Below are 16,104 nucleotides of genomic sequence, written 5' to 3' on the forward strand. Positions count from 1 at the left end.
CAGTGGACTAGTACACTGTACCTACTAGGAAATGCCTTATGTTTATATACAGCATCCCAGTGGCCCTATGAGGGGGATATCACTATTCATAGTTTTTAGATAAGAAAACTGAGGCTCAGAGCAGTTAAGCGATTTGCCTAAGGTCACACAGCTAGTTAAGTGGCAGACTCAGAATTCAGACCCAGGGCCATATAATTCCAAACCCACATTCCTTTACCTGCACTGTGTGGCTTCCTGTGAAGGGATGACCACCTAGATTAGCAGGGCCTGTGGGAAGAGACAGAACTGATGGTGGTGGGGTGGTAAGAAGCATTCTTGTGACCCCTTGTCTCCTCTCCCTGGATACTTGGGTCTCCCCTTCTTTCTTCTGATCCCTGTTTATATGGGAGTGGTTTGAAGGATCAGAATCCTTACTTCTGAGACTCATTGGAAAAGGAATAGGGAAAGGACTCAAGGTAATATCACTTCCTCCCAGGTACACATTGTGCCTCGCAGTTTAACAAGGGTTTTCATAACCATTCCCTCATTTGATTTCACAACCCAGATAGGAGTGCCCCCATTTCACAGAGGAGGAAAGTGAGGCCCAGAGAAGAGAAGTGACTCGCCTAAGGTCATCTGGCCTCTGACTCCCAGAAGGCCCTTTCTCCTGCAGTCTTGCCTTTGCAGGCTGCATCCTGAAGTTTGGGAAACCTCGAGTTTCAGTAAGAGCAAGATGAGCCCAAGTAGTCATGCACTCATCCCCTCCTCTATGCTGGGCTCCCTGTTCTAGGCCAGGGGAGAAGGACACTGATAGCAGTAGGAAAAGCCTGAAGACTGGGTTCTAGTCCATTCTGCCCAGCTGTGTCTCTGACTTCAGAAGGTCCCCTCCGCAGTCCCTCCCCATCTGTAGGATGGGAGAATCTCACCTCATTGGGTTGCTGTGAAAGCCTAGGGAGAGACTGGGTACAAAAACACTTTAGAAGCTGAAGGGTAACTGTTACCTCAGAGCCTGGGTAAGAGTGGGAGGGGTACAGGGACCCCGCCTCTGAGATGGCTGGGCCGTGCCCAGGACACTCTACTGCTCCCTCCCTCCCCACCTCAGAGGGGACCCCAAGGCCATTTGCCCCCCCGCCGGGCAGGGGTTCTCCCAGCCCCAAGGCTGGTCCTCAACAGAGCTCATCTCCCAGCTCCTGTTTGCTCTGTCTGTCAGGAGGGCCAGATCTACTGCGGCCTCATGACCTGCCCAGAACCGGGCTGCCCTGCACCCCTCCTGCTGCCCGCCTCCTGCTGCCAGGCCTGCAAAGGTGAGTCTGTCCCTAGATCTGGCAGTGCCCGCCCATCCCACCGCAGGGACCTAGCCATGGACTGTTAGGGGGGAACCTCAGGGAACACCAAGCATGTAGCAAACCATTCTTTCCTCAGGGCGGTGGCTTAGCTGCAGCCTCTAGAAAGCTAAGCCTGTGTCAGAGGCTGATGTGCATTATTTTTTATTGCAATCTCAGGGAGCAGGAAGGAGGGGAAGGAAAAGTGAAGCAGGGAGGGAGGGAAAAACAACACAGGAATGTGTTGGGGAGCTGGCCTTTGCTTGATATCAAGTGTGACCTATTGCTCTAAGTGACCTCCTGCTCCTCAGAAAAGTCTGGAGGTGATAGAGGAGGAGGTGGAACTTGCCCACCAGCCACCAACTCTCACTGGTCAAAGATTCACCCCAAGGCGGGGTGATTCCCTCACACTCCCCGGTTGTGCTAGGCTGTCCTGGGAGCAGGAGGTGGGAGTGGGGCAGGGTAAGAAGTGGGGGCAGAGACATGGAGGAGGTGTGGCACGAGGGCACCCGCTGGCAGGGTGAGTCTGACGGAAGTTGGCTGGAGCCCATGTGAAGGGGGTATTGCTGCAGGGCCTGCAGTGAGGGGACAAAACCCCTGCAATCAAATGAGGCCAAGAGGATCAGAAGAGGCACAAGAGAGGGGTCCGTACAGGCAGTGACCGTGTCTCTTCCTGTCTTCCTCATGGCAGAGCTGGGCACAGGCCTGGCTCACTGGAGCTCAGGGCACCTGTGTCAAGCAGAATCCAGGTAGCATCTCTGTACAGCACAGAGAGAGGCAACACACTGACGAGTGCGGGGCAAGCAGCTTGGGCAGAATGAAGTGCACAGATGGCCGGACTGTCCCCTGTGGGCAGGACTTGAGGAGGGGAGTGCTGCACTATAGAACGTTTCCCCAGATGTTGGCACTGTGGAAGGGCACCGGGCCAGGAGCCAGGTGATCCCAGTTTAGTCCTGGTTCTTCCAGCTAATTCCTGCAGATTCCTTCCCCTCTCTGGGCCTCAGCTGTGCTGTGTGTGCACTGAGAAATTGGCCTTGGTGATTTCTAATGTACAGGCTGATTCCAACGTTCTGGATCTTTGAACCCAGAATGCTCAGTGGTAGACACTCTGTATGTGAGGCAGGGGTGAAGGGGAGAGAATCCCACTCAGGGATCTAGGAAGCTGCAGGACTCCAGAGGGTTTTGTGTGCTGGTGCCCCAGGATGTAGGGGATGGAGGAGTCCTAGGCTGTTCCAGCTGGAGGGGCAGAGGGGCTAGAGGGCAACCACGGGAGGGTATGGTGCAGACCAAGTCTGGTGACTTCATGCGTGGCTGGACAGAGAGGCTGCCCGGGGGACTGCAGCTAAGCAGGCTGGGATTCAGAGCCCTCGGGCCATCTGTGACGACACTGAACAAGATGCTCTGGCCCAGCCAGGTGGTTCAGTCTTAAGTGACCAAGAGGCCAGTGTGGGGAAACTGAGGCAGTGGCCCAGTTGTAGGGACTTCATCAACCTAAGGGTGAGGCGACGCTGTAATGAGAAGTAGGAATAAGGCCCCACTGGGGCAAAGGGACCTACTGGTTTGGGGGGCTGCAGAAGTGGCAACAGGCCTTGGAGGGGCAGAGCCTAGAGGTGGTGGCCTGCAGGGCTCTGGCCCCAAGGCTGAGGGAGCAGAGGCTGACCCAACTCCCTTTGGGTTTTCAGATGGGTCAAGTGAGAAGTCAGCTGAAGAGGATGCCACGCAGTCACACCGTGGGGTGGTGAGTGCACAGGGTGGGGAGAGGAGGGGAGGGCGCTGGTATCCAGGGCCTAGGTCTCCTTGCTCTGGAGCAGGCAATACCAGTTGTTGCCCTCGTTTCTCATTTGTCCCCTGGGTCAGCTCCATTAGCCGCCACCAGGTTCCAGGCCCTCTCCTTAGACTTCCATCCTGGCTCCCACCGTGGGCTGCTGAGTCAGGAGGGGTCTGGGATAAAACACCACACAGGGCAGGAGCAGGCCCCAAGCTTCCCAATTTCCTTCCTGGAAAATTCTGATGCTGTTCCACCCAGAGCCTGTGTCTGTCCTTATTCAGGCCGCCTCTGGGCAGCATGTCCCCCAGGGGAGTGGCCTCTGACTTGGGCCAGCCTTCCCCATCTAGCTCCTGAGGTACCAGTTCTTCGTCTGGGGCTACCTCACCGTTGCTGGCTCCATCTTGACCCCTCTCGATCTTGGTCTAGAGTTAAGATGAGCTAACCTGCCCAGCGCTCTCTGGTCAGAGAGGAAAGAGGTGGGAGAATGGGCCCGCACACTGACTCACGTCCCTGTCTGCACCTGTGCTATGTCTATGATGTGAAGAGCTCCACCTGCTCTTTCATCCTGGGTCACCTGGACCCTGGGGGACTCGAAGGGGGGGGGTTCCCCTTCCCAGAGACTCCCCGGGGGTCTGAACGAATGCGCTCTCCCTTCTCCCCTGCCAGCTCACCCCCACTTCCCAGGCTGGGCTTTGTCTAGCGGGTGCTGGGCCACGGGACCTGACCATGTCATCCCCCTTCCTCCCTATCCTCTCCCCAGGAGGCAGCTAAGTGAAACCCACCAGACTTAGTTCCAGGCCCCGAGCAGCTACTTACTGACTTGCTGGATGCCGTGGGCAAGTCACCAATTAGGGGGCTGGGCTCTTCAATTCCTTTCTGCCTCTATTCTACTTGACAAGCATTTGCTGGGTGCCTCCTGTGTGCCTCGGCCTGTGCTGGGGCCTGGGACACAGTTTCCACTCTAGGAGCTCTTGTGGGCTCAGTCCAGCCATCAGAGGACTGACTCAGAGACTGTACAGTCAGAAAGGGGCTGCAGGAGAAGGCATGTGAGTGACTCAGTGTCAGTGACGGGGTGGTAAGCTCTGCCCTTTGCCCCCAGCCCACTTGCTCCTCTCCCACGGCCTGGAGCTCCCAACCCCCAATCTCTAGACTGGGGAGCCCCTGCCCTGTTAGGCTGCCTTCACACACACACCCTTTGTTCTCACTGCCAGCCCTCCCAAGACCTGATCTGGAGGGGTGGGGTCTCGGGATGTTGGATTCCAGGAACTCAGGAAAGGAGGCTCCCAAGACCCATCATCTTCGGACAGGGCCTGCTCTCAGCCCTCCTGCCTGTGGGATTCCGGGGCCTGGTGGGATCTTCAGAGGCCCATCCCCTGTCCCATCACCTAAATCTTCTTGGACAAAGAAGAATTTCCTGACTCTCAACCTCACTACATTCTCACCTTCCATTTCTTACATATTAAGTTCTCCAGGTCCCTGATCACTTATGTCTCCCAGATCAAGACCACAGTACCCTTGCCCATCTCAGCCCCAAGGCTCTGGCTCTGCCAGCCTGAGAAGGGCTCAGTGGAGGCTAGATTTCCAAACCACTATCCTCTGAGAGTTTTCAAAGGCCTGGGAACATCTTCGACCCCATCCAGATCTTCTTTCTACCCAGAGCCTATGCCCTGTCTTCCCTGGGCCATCAGGCTCAGTCACTAGAGCCATCCTCAGGCCTCTCCCCGCAGCCTCTGTCTGGCTGCTCCTGCACTGGCAGTGGCCTGTCGGTGATCTGCATCCTTCCTGCCCTTTGCAGAGACATTCCCAGGATCCGTGTTCAGGGGACGGTGGGAGAAAGAGAGACCTGAGCACCCCAAGCCCCACTGGCCCCAGCGCCCCCCTGGGCTTCCTCCCTCGCCACTTCCGACCGAAGGAGGCAGGCAGCACGACAGTCAAGATTGTTTTGAAGGAGAAACATAAGAAAGGTGGGAACTGGAGCCTCTGCCGACCCCTGAGGTGGGAAAGGGGGGCCCTGACCGCTCCCACTTTCCATCCCTGCACCTCCACTGAGTGGTTCCCCAATCTCAACTTGGCCATGAGCTTGTAGACCCCTAGAACGTCGGGTCTAAACCCCCATTTGACAGATGAGGACACTGAGGTTCAGAGTATTGAGTTAGAGACAGAACCAGTCCCGGAACCAGGACTACGGGCCATAGAACAATATTTTTTCTAGCATCTGCCACGTCTTTGCTGGGAATTGAGGGACACAGAACAGACAGATGAAAATGGTCCCTGTCCTCCAGGAGCTCCTAGACTAGTAGGGCAGACAGACATGTACATTAATTATTATAAGATAAGGAAGTGGTGAGGGAAAGTTTTTGATGAAGGAAGGAGGACACAGAGCTGGGCTGCAGGAGGATGGTTGGGATGGATCAGGGAAAGAGGCTAAGGGGACAATTGTGGCAGCAGAGGGGGAGGAAAGAGGCCTCACTGCAGGGCACCCTGATTGGTGGAGTGGGAGGGGTTGCAGAGGCATCCGTCCAGCCCCTCGCTGTACAGATGGGACACTGAGGTTGAGACAGGAGAAGGGACCTGGCAGAGCTCACATGGCCAGGTAGTGACAGCACTTGACCACAGGTCTCCTACTGTCAGGCCATCCCTCCCCATGCCCCACTGGAGGTGCCTGTGAAGTGCAGGGGAGGACTCTCCATCTTCGGCAAGAACTTACTGGCCCATCTCGGCCGTGAGTGCTGAGATGGGGGATGTCAGGGACAGAGGACTGGTTTACTCCCTGGCCTCCACTTTGCAGGCAGTGTGACTGGGCCAGACTGGTGGAGCAGGGGCGCCCCAAGGACCTACTCCCAGCCATTATTGGACTCTGACCCGAGTCCGAGGCACTGACCCTCCTCCCTTCCTGCCCTCCCAGCCTGTGTGCATGGCGGGAAGACGTACTCCCATGGGGAGGTGTGGCACCCAGCCTTCCGCTCCTTTGGACCCCTGCCCTGCATCCTGTGCACCTGTCAGGACGGCCGCCAGGACTGCCAGCGGGTGACCTGCCCCACTGAGTACCCCTGCCGTCAGCCCAAGAAAGTGGCTGGGAAGTGCTGCAAGATTTGTCCAGGTACAAAGAGGGCCTGGGGGCAGGGAGGGCACTGGCCAGAGTGAGCCATGGGTCTCTCTCCCCAGAGCACAGACACTTGGAACATCTCTGACATGGATGGGGCATGGCCTCAGAGCCAGGGGGTGTAGGGGTTATCACATGCACAGAACGTTAGAAGCACAGCAGTGAAAAATGCCCAACTCATAAAATATTAGACTTATGGAACCATCTACTGTTACAGATTCAGAGACTTTCAGACATACATAGAATCAAATAATGTCCTGGATTCTGTGAAGTCATAAAATCTTAGGCTATTAGGACTTTTAAGAGGAATGGCCAACATTTATTGAGCACTTATCATGTGCCGGGTAGGTATTTTGGCTGAATTCATGTAATCCTCACCAAAACGGACAAGGCAGGCATCTTTATCTCCATTTTACAGAATGAGAAGATAAATACCTTGTCCCAGGTCCCAAAGCTGTAAGTGACAGAGCTGGGATATGAACCCTGTCGGTCTTATTCCAAAGACAATGCCCTCTTTTTATTTACTTATTTATTTATTTTGGCTGCACGGCGCAGCTTGCAGGATCTTAGTTCCCTGACCAGATCGGATCCCAGGCCCACAGCAGTGAAAGCATGGAATCCTAACCACTGGACCGCCAGGGAATTCCCACAAAGACCATGCTCTTGAACACTGCTGTCTTCCTTCAATCCTCATCAACATATGGGAAAACTGAGACCCAGAGAAGGGAAGGGAACTTCCTAAGTCACACAGCAAAAGAGCAGTGGAGCTGGAACTGGAACTCCTCCTAGAACCTGTTCTGTATCACACTCATCATCATTACTGCCATTGTCACCTCAATCCCTCCCAAACCTTTCATTCTACGTGTGTTCAGTGTGAGCCTGTGCTGGGTGGTATGAGTCACTCAAAAGACTTGGAGAACATGATTCCTGCCCTTCACCCTGTGGGTTTATTTTAGAGAGAAAACATACCCAAGTGAAACAATTACAAGGCAATGCAAGGCAGTGTGGGATTAAGGGCCTGAGGGAGAGGCATAAGCAAGAAGGGTTTTACAAGCTATGGGTGGGAGGAAATGGTACGCTGAGCTGTTCCAGGTGGGCTGCCTGGAAGAGGTGGAAGGTGAGCTGGGCCCTGAAGGGTGAGAAGTTTCCTGACATGCTAATCAATGGGAGGTGAATGGGGGAGAGGCCCCTTCTCTCTTCCCCAGAGACCTCCTTCTCTTCCCAGGGGCACCAGAACTTTCCCAAGGGCCCTATTGACCCTGAGGGAGATGTCAGACCAGTGGCCCCTCTTCCTGGGCTACCAGGGGTGGGGAGACAGAGTGTTCACGAGCTCCTTGTCTCTCCCAGAGGACAAGGCAGACCCTGGCCACAGTGAGATCAGTGCCACCAAGTGTCCGAAGGCGCCGGGCCGGGTCCTTGTCCACACATCAGTATCCCCAAGCCTGGACAATCTGCGTCGCCTGGCCCTCGAGCGTGAGGCTTCTGAACAGGTGGAGATCTACCTCTGGAAGCTGGTAGAAGGTGAGCAGGGGCCCACTCCCACTCTGGCCTGTCCCCCTTCCTTTGCTCCAGACCCGCCAAGGGTGGTAAGGGAGTTTTGTTGATCAAGTGCCTCTGGCCCAGGAAGACCTGCCTTGGGCCACCTTCCAGCTTTGAGTCCCAGATTCCGAGATAGAGGGAGACTGATTCTATCTGACAATTCTGATAAGCTCACCCACTCTGAAATGCCAGGGCCTTGAAGTGCTCCCTCTCCTGGGGGAAAGGGGTTTTTACACTTTGTGAGGAGCCAGGACAGAGTAATGCCTACCCTGATAAAACAAAGAGCTGTCTATTGGTAGAATTTCAGCAGACTGGGAGGAGAGATCTTTTCAGGTAGGAGGGCCCTCACAGCATCCTCAAATCCTCAAGGCTAGTCTTATTCAGCCCTTTCTATAAGGTGGATTCTATCCCTCCAAGGTAAGTCGACATTAGAATATGTTTCTCATTCTGTAGAAACTCACCCTGTTCAGCAGGCTGCTCCTATCACCAACTGAAGGTCAAGAGTTTTCATTGATAGGGAATTGCCGAGAGTTCAGTTTTGGGGCTCTTCTTGTAAAACATAAATCCCCTGGATAGAGTAAAACAAATTAAAACCTTTAAGTGGAAATTAGCTGTAAGGTCAATTTATTGATGTGTTTGGCTGGCAGTGGGGAGGTGGGGGAGATGTGGGGGGTGAAAGAGGGGATGATAATAAGAATGATGACAATGATAATAACAACCAATGTGTGAAGCACTTTGGAGTTTACAAAGTGCTTTCACGTTCATTATCTCATTTGATCCTCAACGATCCTGAGAGTTAGGTATTATTATCCCCATTTTACAGATGAGGAAACTGAGGCTCAGAGAGGTGAAGTACCTGGCCCAAGGCCACACAGCCAGTAAGTGGAGGACGGGAGCTAGAGCCCAGGTCTTGTGACGTCAGATGCGGCTCTTTCCCTGCTCTACTCTGCCCCCTGTCGTAGGAGGAATGGACGAAGAAAGCGGAGCTGTTCAGCCTGGAGAAGAGAAGACTCAGGGGGACAGGACCGCTGGCTTCATGGCTCTGAAGGACTGCCCCAGGCAAAGGGAGCAGTTGTGTTCTCAGTGACCACAAGGGTCAGAACAACAAGCAGGGGCTTTGGAATCACACAGACCTGGGTTTGAATCCCGGCTCTGCCATTTCTTAGCTGTGTGGCCTTGGGCAATCACTTGACCTCTCTGGGCCTCAGATTTCTCTTCTGTTAATGGGGGAGAAGGGGTTTTGGAGGATTACATGAAAGAATATAGGTACCACCCCTGACCTATAGTAAGTGCTAAAAATGCAGCCTCCTTCTTATCCCGCCTCATCAGTTGGTTAGAATTGCAGAGAGGCAGGTTTCAGGTTTCAGAAGCACCTTCTCAAGCGTAAAGCCTTCCTGCAGTGGAAGGGAGGGAGCAAGTTCCATTCACGCAAGTGTGCAGGCAAGGGCTGGGTGGGGATTTGGCCACTGGCTGAGGAGTTCAGTTCAATAACCTTCATGATTGTTTTGAGCCTTGAGATTCCATCTCTCCCTGGACAGGTGGGGCTGCATGTTTACGATGGGCCTCCTCCCACCCCTCTGTGACCACAGAGAGTAACAGGCCCCGGCTCTGTCCTCAGGACCCCATGGCTCTGTGCCCTGGGTGCAGGAGGAGCTCCCTGGGAGCTGAGCTGGTTGGGGAAGGCTTTGTGGAGGATGGGCCTGAGCTGGACAGGATTTAGAAAGGCAAGAGGGGCACACTACAGGCAGGCTGACAGTGACAGCCTCAAACTCTGGTGCCAGAGCCCATGTTTACATGCCTGGTGCTCTGTGATTGGCATTTAGCGGGTACTATATATAATGTGCTTCAATTCACCCACATATAAGAAAGCTGAAGGGTATGTATTAATGCCCCATTTTGCAGATAAGAAAACTGAGTCTGAGAGGTAAAATGACTTGCTCAAAACCACACAGTTTAAACAGTAAAGCAAAGATTCAAACCCAGGTCTTACTGTCCCCAGTGCCGCCTCCACAAAGGTGACCTTATGCTTTTAGGGAAGGGCCTAAGGAAGGCCCAGGATGGCAGAGAAGGAGGCATGATAGCTCAAGGCAAAATCTCATTACCAGGCGGCCCAACAAAAAGGAACAAGGTGGGGAGGACTCTTCAACTTCACAATGCCAGGCCCTGCCATCCTGTCACTAGCAAACCTTCCCCCACCCCCGCCCCACTATCTCCTGAGCCTCTGGGTGCCTGAAATGCCCCATCAGCCTCCCTGTCTGTTACCTCCCTGTCCCAGACTGTGAAAGTCAAAACAAACTCTCCCAAGGTCTGATCGTCAGTGGGAAACCTTTCCTGTTTCCTCACCCAGACAAGTGGAAACAGCAGGCCTTGGGGGCCAGGAGAGGAAGAGGGCAATTGGCCTGGACACAAAGTGAGCAGGTGGATGCTGAAAGCTGGGCTGAGGCCACACCACAGTGGGACCAGCCCCAGGCCCAGAGTCTGAGCAGAGAGCTGGCGTAGGGTTAAAGGGCTTTTTAGAGTCTAGAATTTCAGAGGAGAAGGGACCTCAGGGGTCTCCATTCCTCCCCCCGCCCCAGGAAGGAAGTCCCCCTGCAGCCTCCCTGATGGTCTCTAGCCCCTGACTGCACACACCCCCTCCCCACCTCCAGACAGGTGGTTCACTTGCCATTCTGGGCATGGCTCTACCCAGAGAGGGTTCTTCACACTAAGCGAAGCCTGTCCTATCTCTTGGAACTCGCCCACCACTGCCACCTCTGCCCGGGACACACGGAGCCCAGCCACTCTCAGGCCTGGCACGCCCTTCAAAGAGCAAGAGGCACAACGATGACCCTCAGGCAAGCTCTTGATTCCAGGCCCAAGATCTCAGACCTTTCACTCATGCTTTGTAGGCAACAGCGTGGGGATCTGCCCTCAGCCCCGTTACCCCTCCAATTTGTGTTTGGGGCTTTGTGCAGCGGCAGGACTGGAGCACCAGGACCTGTCCCCATCTCATGCTTGTGATGTGACCTGGGCCACTGGAGCGAGTCTCTCCCTATTCTGGTCCTTGGCATCTGGACCGGGGGGCCTGAAGACAGTGCTGGGCATCCCCAGCTTCCTGGACCTCAGGTCCAGGACCCGTGCTGTCTCTTCCCCTCGGTGGGATCCCACTTGGATTCCCATAAGGCCGGTTCTTGGTTTTCTTGAGGGCGGTGCTGGCCTACCAGAGGTCTTGCTGTCACATCTGTTCTTTCTGGCCACAGACCCCGGTGGTAACAGCCGGCACGACATCAGAGCCCATGTGCTCAGGGCCTCAGCGCCATGTGTGGTGCCTGTGCTCCCCAGGGGATGCAAACATCAGGAGACACAGCTAGTACCTCATTCCCCCTCAGGGCCTGGCCTACACAGGGTACACATATATTTGCTTATCCATCCATGCATCCACCCATGGATTCATTCATTCATTCATTCAGCATGCCTAATGTGGGCCGGGTGCAGGGAACCCAAGAGGAACACCCTCCCCAAGTTCCCAGTCTGGTAAGGGAGGCAAGAGCAGACACAATGATAGCACATTAGAAATAGGAACAATCACAAACAGAAGCCAAGAGCTGTGGGTAACCCAAGGAGGAAACTATAACTATTTGGGGGAAGAGGGAGAATTGAGGAAGACTTCCCAGGTGAGGCTGGGAGGATGAGTAGGAGTTCACCTGTGGCAATAGGAGCAGGTGTTTCAGCAGAGGGGGCAGCATATGTAAAGGCTTGGCCCCCTCAGGGACCTCAAGTAGCTGATTAGGACTGTAGCACAGGCAGGGCCACTCAGAGGGATGGGGTAAACTGAGCCTTGAGCCGAAAGGGAGACTACAACCCGGACACCTGTAGTGCTTGGGTGTCTGAAGCAAATCACCTATTGATTTATCATACGTTCTATGTCCAGATAAAAGCTTGACCAGGCCCTACAGGCCTGGCAGCTTTTCTTCCTTCTTTCCTCCCTCCCTCCTGCATTCCCCCTCTCTGCATTGTGGACAGGTGAGTGGTGTGAGAGCAGGAAGGTGACAGTGACAGGAGCAGGGTCACGGAAGGGGAATGACAGGGTAACATGCATATTTTCCAATGACCACAGCCAGGATCATAGGTTAGAGGCGGGGTTAAAGGGGTCAGAAGTCTAGTGCAGTGACCCAGGCAAGGCATGATGGGGCCTGAATGGGAAGGGTGACAGTGGGGATAGGAGAACAGATTCAAAATATTTAGGGAATTTAGTCCACAGGATTTGGTGGCTGGTCAGAAAGGGGGAGGGGAGGGAGGTGACGGGGTCTGTCCCAGGTCTAAGTCACCCTGTTTCACTGACCACACACCCTGCCTTTCCTGCTCACGCCCTTGTCTCTGCCCTCAGGAATCTTCCACTTGATTCAGATCAAGAAAGTCAGGAAGCAAGACTTCCAGAAAGAGGCACAGAACTTCCGGTTGCTCACTGGCACCCACAAAGGTGGGACCCTGGGCTGAGGACTGGGGCCTGGGAAGAGAGCCGGGCTAGAAGCTGGGGCCTCCTGGGGAGTTCCAGGCTGCTGATGCCGGGAGGAGGGCGGCTGTCAGCCACAGACGTCAGTTCCCGGCACAGGAATCCAGTGGGCGTCTGGGCCAGAGATTTCCTAACTCAGACGCCCGGGAGCTTGGGAGCGGGAAGGTAAAGCAGAGCCAGCTGGATTTGGTCTTGGGGGTGAGGGAGACGGGGCTGTCAGAGGTGGGGCTCTGAGCCCCTAAGTCCTGGTGCTGCTTCGTTTCTCTCCACTGGAACTTTTCCCACTGAAACCTTCTAACCACGTTCCTTCTGATGCCCTTAAGTTGCTCTACACTCCCCCGAGGAAGAGGGACCCAGGTGGGTCTTCAGGTGGGGGAGAGGAAGTCACAGACGGGAGGGTCACCAACAAGAGTCAGGATACCAGCCCAGCCCACACATGTTGGTTGTTTGAGGCGAGGTCATGTGTCAGAACCCTCTGGGATTTGGGGTGTGATGGGGTCCCCACCTCCCTCCTCCCTGTGGGCTCCAAACCCAGGCTACTCAGTCCTCGTTGTCCTAAGTTTGCCCCACCCCAGTCACCCCGTCTCTGTTGTGCACATGCATGCACACGCACACACCACACACACACACAACACACACACACACCCCTGCACACACACATACAGCACACACCCCTACACACACACGCGACTCTTCCTCTTTTCTCCATGCAGGTCACTGGAACGTCTTCCTAGCACAGACCCCGGAGCTGAAGGTCACGGCCAGTCCAGACAAAGTGACCAAGACCTTGTAACACAGACCTGAACAGCTGCAGATGTGAGCTCTATTATTTTTGTTGTTATATATTAATAAATAAGAAGTTGCATCACCCCTCAACCCTGCCTGCTGAGTCCATATCCAGTCTCCATGTGTTCTCACAGTGACTGCAGACAGGCAGAGACTGCCCCGCGTCCTCACGGTGAGCTGTTATGAGAGCCGGGGCTAGTTCCCCCAGCCTTCTGACCCAGACCCTCGTCTGCCATCGTGGCCTCTCCCCTGCTCTGTGCTGCTTCTGTGCCCAGCCCCCAACTACAGCGCCTCCTGCTTTTGTGGGCCATCCCCCTCCCATAGCTCTTTGGCAGTGAGCCTAGGAAAGGGGACTGACTGGAGTTAGCCAGAGGAGCGGGGTGCATGGAGCCTCAAAGTGCTTTCCCAGCAGATATTCCAGAGATCCTTACCATTGTCAGCTACACTTTACAATGAGGTCGCTGAGTTTAGGGAGGAGCAGTAATTTGCCTGAAGCCACAGAGCAGGGTGGTAGCAGATTTGGAATTGGATGCCCGGTCTCTTGCTCCAAGCTAGCACTCGTCCCTGTTCCACCGTGACCAATGTTATAAACCCAAACATTCTCACCTCAGAGGATTTCCAAGACTTGGCAGTCAGATTGCCAACCCTGGCACCACGGTCTGGGAAGAAAGCCTAACGGTTACAATTAAAGACAACATCAGTCATTGATCCTGCCCGCGTGTGCAATTCCTCGCCGTTTCAAAGATGTTTTGATGCCCGTGATTCTACTTGAGATGAACTAGTACAGGAATTACCCCCATTTTAGAGAGGAGAGAACAGAGGTTCAGGATCGGCCACTGTCCTCCCCAAAGCCTCACAGTGATGAGTGGTGAAGCCAGAACCAGAATTCAGACCTACTGACTCCTAGACCTGTGCTCTCATCCCACGGCCAGGCCCACTCCCACCCCAAGCCTGATCGGAAGCCGTGGAGAGACAGTGTCAAGTGGCCTTTTGGTGGGATTCTGCCACCTGCAGCCACTTAGAGGGCTCTGCTCCGAGCCCTGGTCTTATACCTGGGCGTCTGAGGTCTGGGAAGTCGTCTAAGCAAGCCTCCCAGTGCTGCCCTTACTGAGCAGGGACGGGTATCACCCTCCCTAAACTTCCTCTGCCAGCTCCCAGGGGGCCTGGATCGAGAGTCTGGGGTTGGAGGAACATGGTTGCAACCTCCCCCTCATCCTCTGAGTCAAAGGACATCCAGCTCCTCACAGCCTCTGCCTGGCCCTCCTGTAGAAGACTCGCCATTCTGGCCTTTTTTGCTCACCACGTGGGGTTAACTTGGAAGTCCAGGCGTGGCTTCTGAGCCTCCTGCATTTAAAGCATAGGAGCCAGCCATTCACACCATGAACTGGTCATCCTTCAACCTAGCTCAGATGTCTCCTGCTCAGCGGGGCTTTTCCTGCCACGCCACCCCCACCCCTGCTCCTGCACAGGGGCCCCTCCCCTCGGCTGGAGAATGGGGTTGAAGGCAAGGCTCTGTAATCAGAGGCATCTCCGGGGCCTCAGGACAGGAATGACTTCCCTGTATACTTTTCCTGGTGTTGCAGGCCAACTGCCTTCCTGGTTTCTCTGATGGACTTATCCGAAGCCTGTGATGTTCACCCCAGATCTTTCCCACCATGGGAGCATGTTCAGCCCATCAGCACCTCCGGACTTTGGTCCAGACTTTTCTGAGTGTGTCAACATAAGGCTTGCCTTGGGAATCTCTAAGCAGCTCTCCCAGGGCTCTACATCACCCTGAGTTGTCTTCTCCTTCCCTGTATTCATTCATAAGACACTTTCTGATCTCCACTGGCCTAGGCCTTGTGCTGGATGACGGACACAGTGTAAGGAACCAATACGGCCCTGCCTGTCCCTAGGGAGCCCAAATCTTGAGCAGGAGATGAGGCCTCACAACACCATGAGTACCAGGGCTGTGACAGCAGGGCTGTGGGGACCACAGCCCCTGCCCAGACGGAGGACACTTCAGCTAGCTCTGAGGGATGAGCAGGAGTTAGAAGAAAAGGCGGAGGCAGGGAGAGGCGGGTGGGACAGTGGTACAGGAAGAGACAGCTTCATGGAAGACGAAAAACAGCATCTTACAAGGAGAACCACAAACAGCTCACTGTTGCTGGATAATAAAATGTGAGGCAAAGAGCAGAGGGAGGTGAGGCTGAATGCCCGGCCGAGAAACTTTGGCGTCATCCTGAGGGCAGCAGAGAGCCCTGGAAGGGGTTCAGTGCTTTGGTCAGATTTGTGGTTTAGAAAGCTGGCCCTGCCTGCTGGGGGAAGCACGGTGTGGAGGAGAGAGGCGGAGACCAGGTAGGGGGCTGCTGTGGGATCCGTGGAAGGGATGCCAACGCCTGGGCAGGAGGGAGGCGACAGGGGTGGGAGAGAAGGCAGAGCTGAGGAAGAGGGGGGAGTCGGGGTGCAGCTGGTGCCTCACGTGGTGACCAGAACCCAGGAGTTTCAGCCGAGCTGAGTCTCAGGAGAGAACCCCAGCCCTTTGGGTATATTATGGTCTGGAGAGGAGGCTGGGCCAGAGACAAGGATTTGGGAGCTGTTGGCCTGCAGGTGGTAACTAACGCCAGGAGATGGGAGACATTGGCCTGTAGAATGAAAAGAGAAGGGTCATTAGGACAGGCCCCGGGGCATCAGCAAAGGAACTGCATGGAGGCGAGAGAGAAGCCAGGAGAGTGCACGGCTGAGAGTCCAATAGATGAAACCTGGAAAGGGGGCTTCTGGTGACCATGGCCATGGGCACTGTGAGGGGAGCTGGGAGGCAGGAGCAGGTTGTGCAGGGCTGAGGCGGTATCTGGGAGGTGAGGAAACAGATAAGCCTTTGAAGAACTTGGGTGGTAAAGGAGAGCAGAGAGGCAGGGCAGTGGCTGGCGGTGAACATGAGATGGAAGAAGGGGGTTTTTCAGGCGGGAGAGATTTAAGCAAGTCTTGCTGATGAGGAGACCTCACAGGAGAGGGAAAAGTAGAAGAAATAGGAGTGAGGATGGAGGAAGGGAAGATTTAGGGACAAGTTAAAACCCATTCTTCCCCCAGCCACTAACTCGCTGCATAACCCTGGCTGGTCTCCCCACGAGTGGGA

General features: G+C 54.8%; 1 protein-coding gene across 3 annotated transcripts in view; it reads left to right on the plus strand.

Annotated features, from left to right (window-relative positions):
• Positions 1-13,007, plus strand: part of CHRDL2 (chordin like 2) — a gene marked incomplete at both ends in the record, with an annotated part of 31,325 nt that extends 18,318 nt beyond the window's left edge. Inside the window, 8 exons of one of the 3 annotated variants that reach the window (XM_082843743.1) lie at positions 1,190-1,283; positions 2,984-3,039; positions 4,865-5,033; positions 5,975-6,169; positions 7,520-7,693; positions 8,535-8,589; positions 12,078-12,170; positions 12,917-13,007. In XM_082843743.1, the coding sequence (XP_082699869.1) occupies positions 1,190-1,283; positions 2,984-3,039; positions 4,865-5,033; positions 5,975-6,169; positions 7,520-7,693; positions 8,535-8,589; positions 12,078-12,170; positions 12,917-13,007 (927 nt within the window). The remainder of the gene's footprint in view (positions 1-1,189; positions 1,284-2,983; positions 3,040-4,864; positions 5,034-5,974; positions 6,170-7,519; positions 7,694-8,534; positions 8,590-12,077; positions 12,171-12,916) is intronic. The other 2 variants (XM_082843744.1, XM_082843745.1) reach the window with 2 other exon arrangements.
• Between the last annotated feature and the right edge of the window lie 3,097 nt (positions 13,008-16,104).

The sequence above is a fragment of the Leucopleurus acutus genome (genome assembly GCF_964270905.1).
Source record: "Leucopleurus acutus genome assembly, chromosome: 8".
Lineage (NCBI taxonomy): Eukaryota > Metazoa > Chordata > Mammalia > Artiodactyla > Delphinidae > Leucopleurus > Leucopleurus acutus.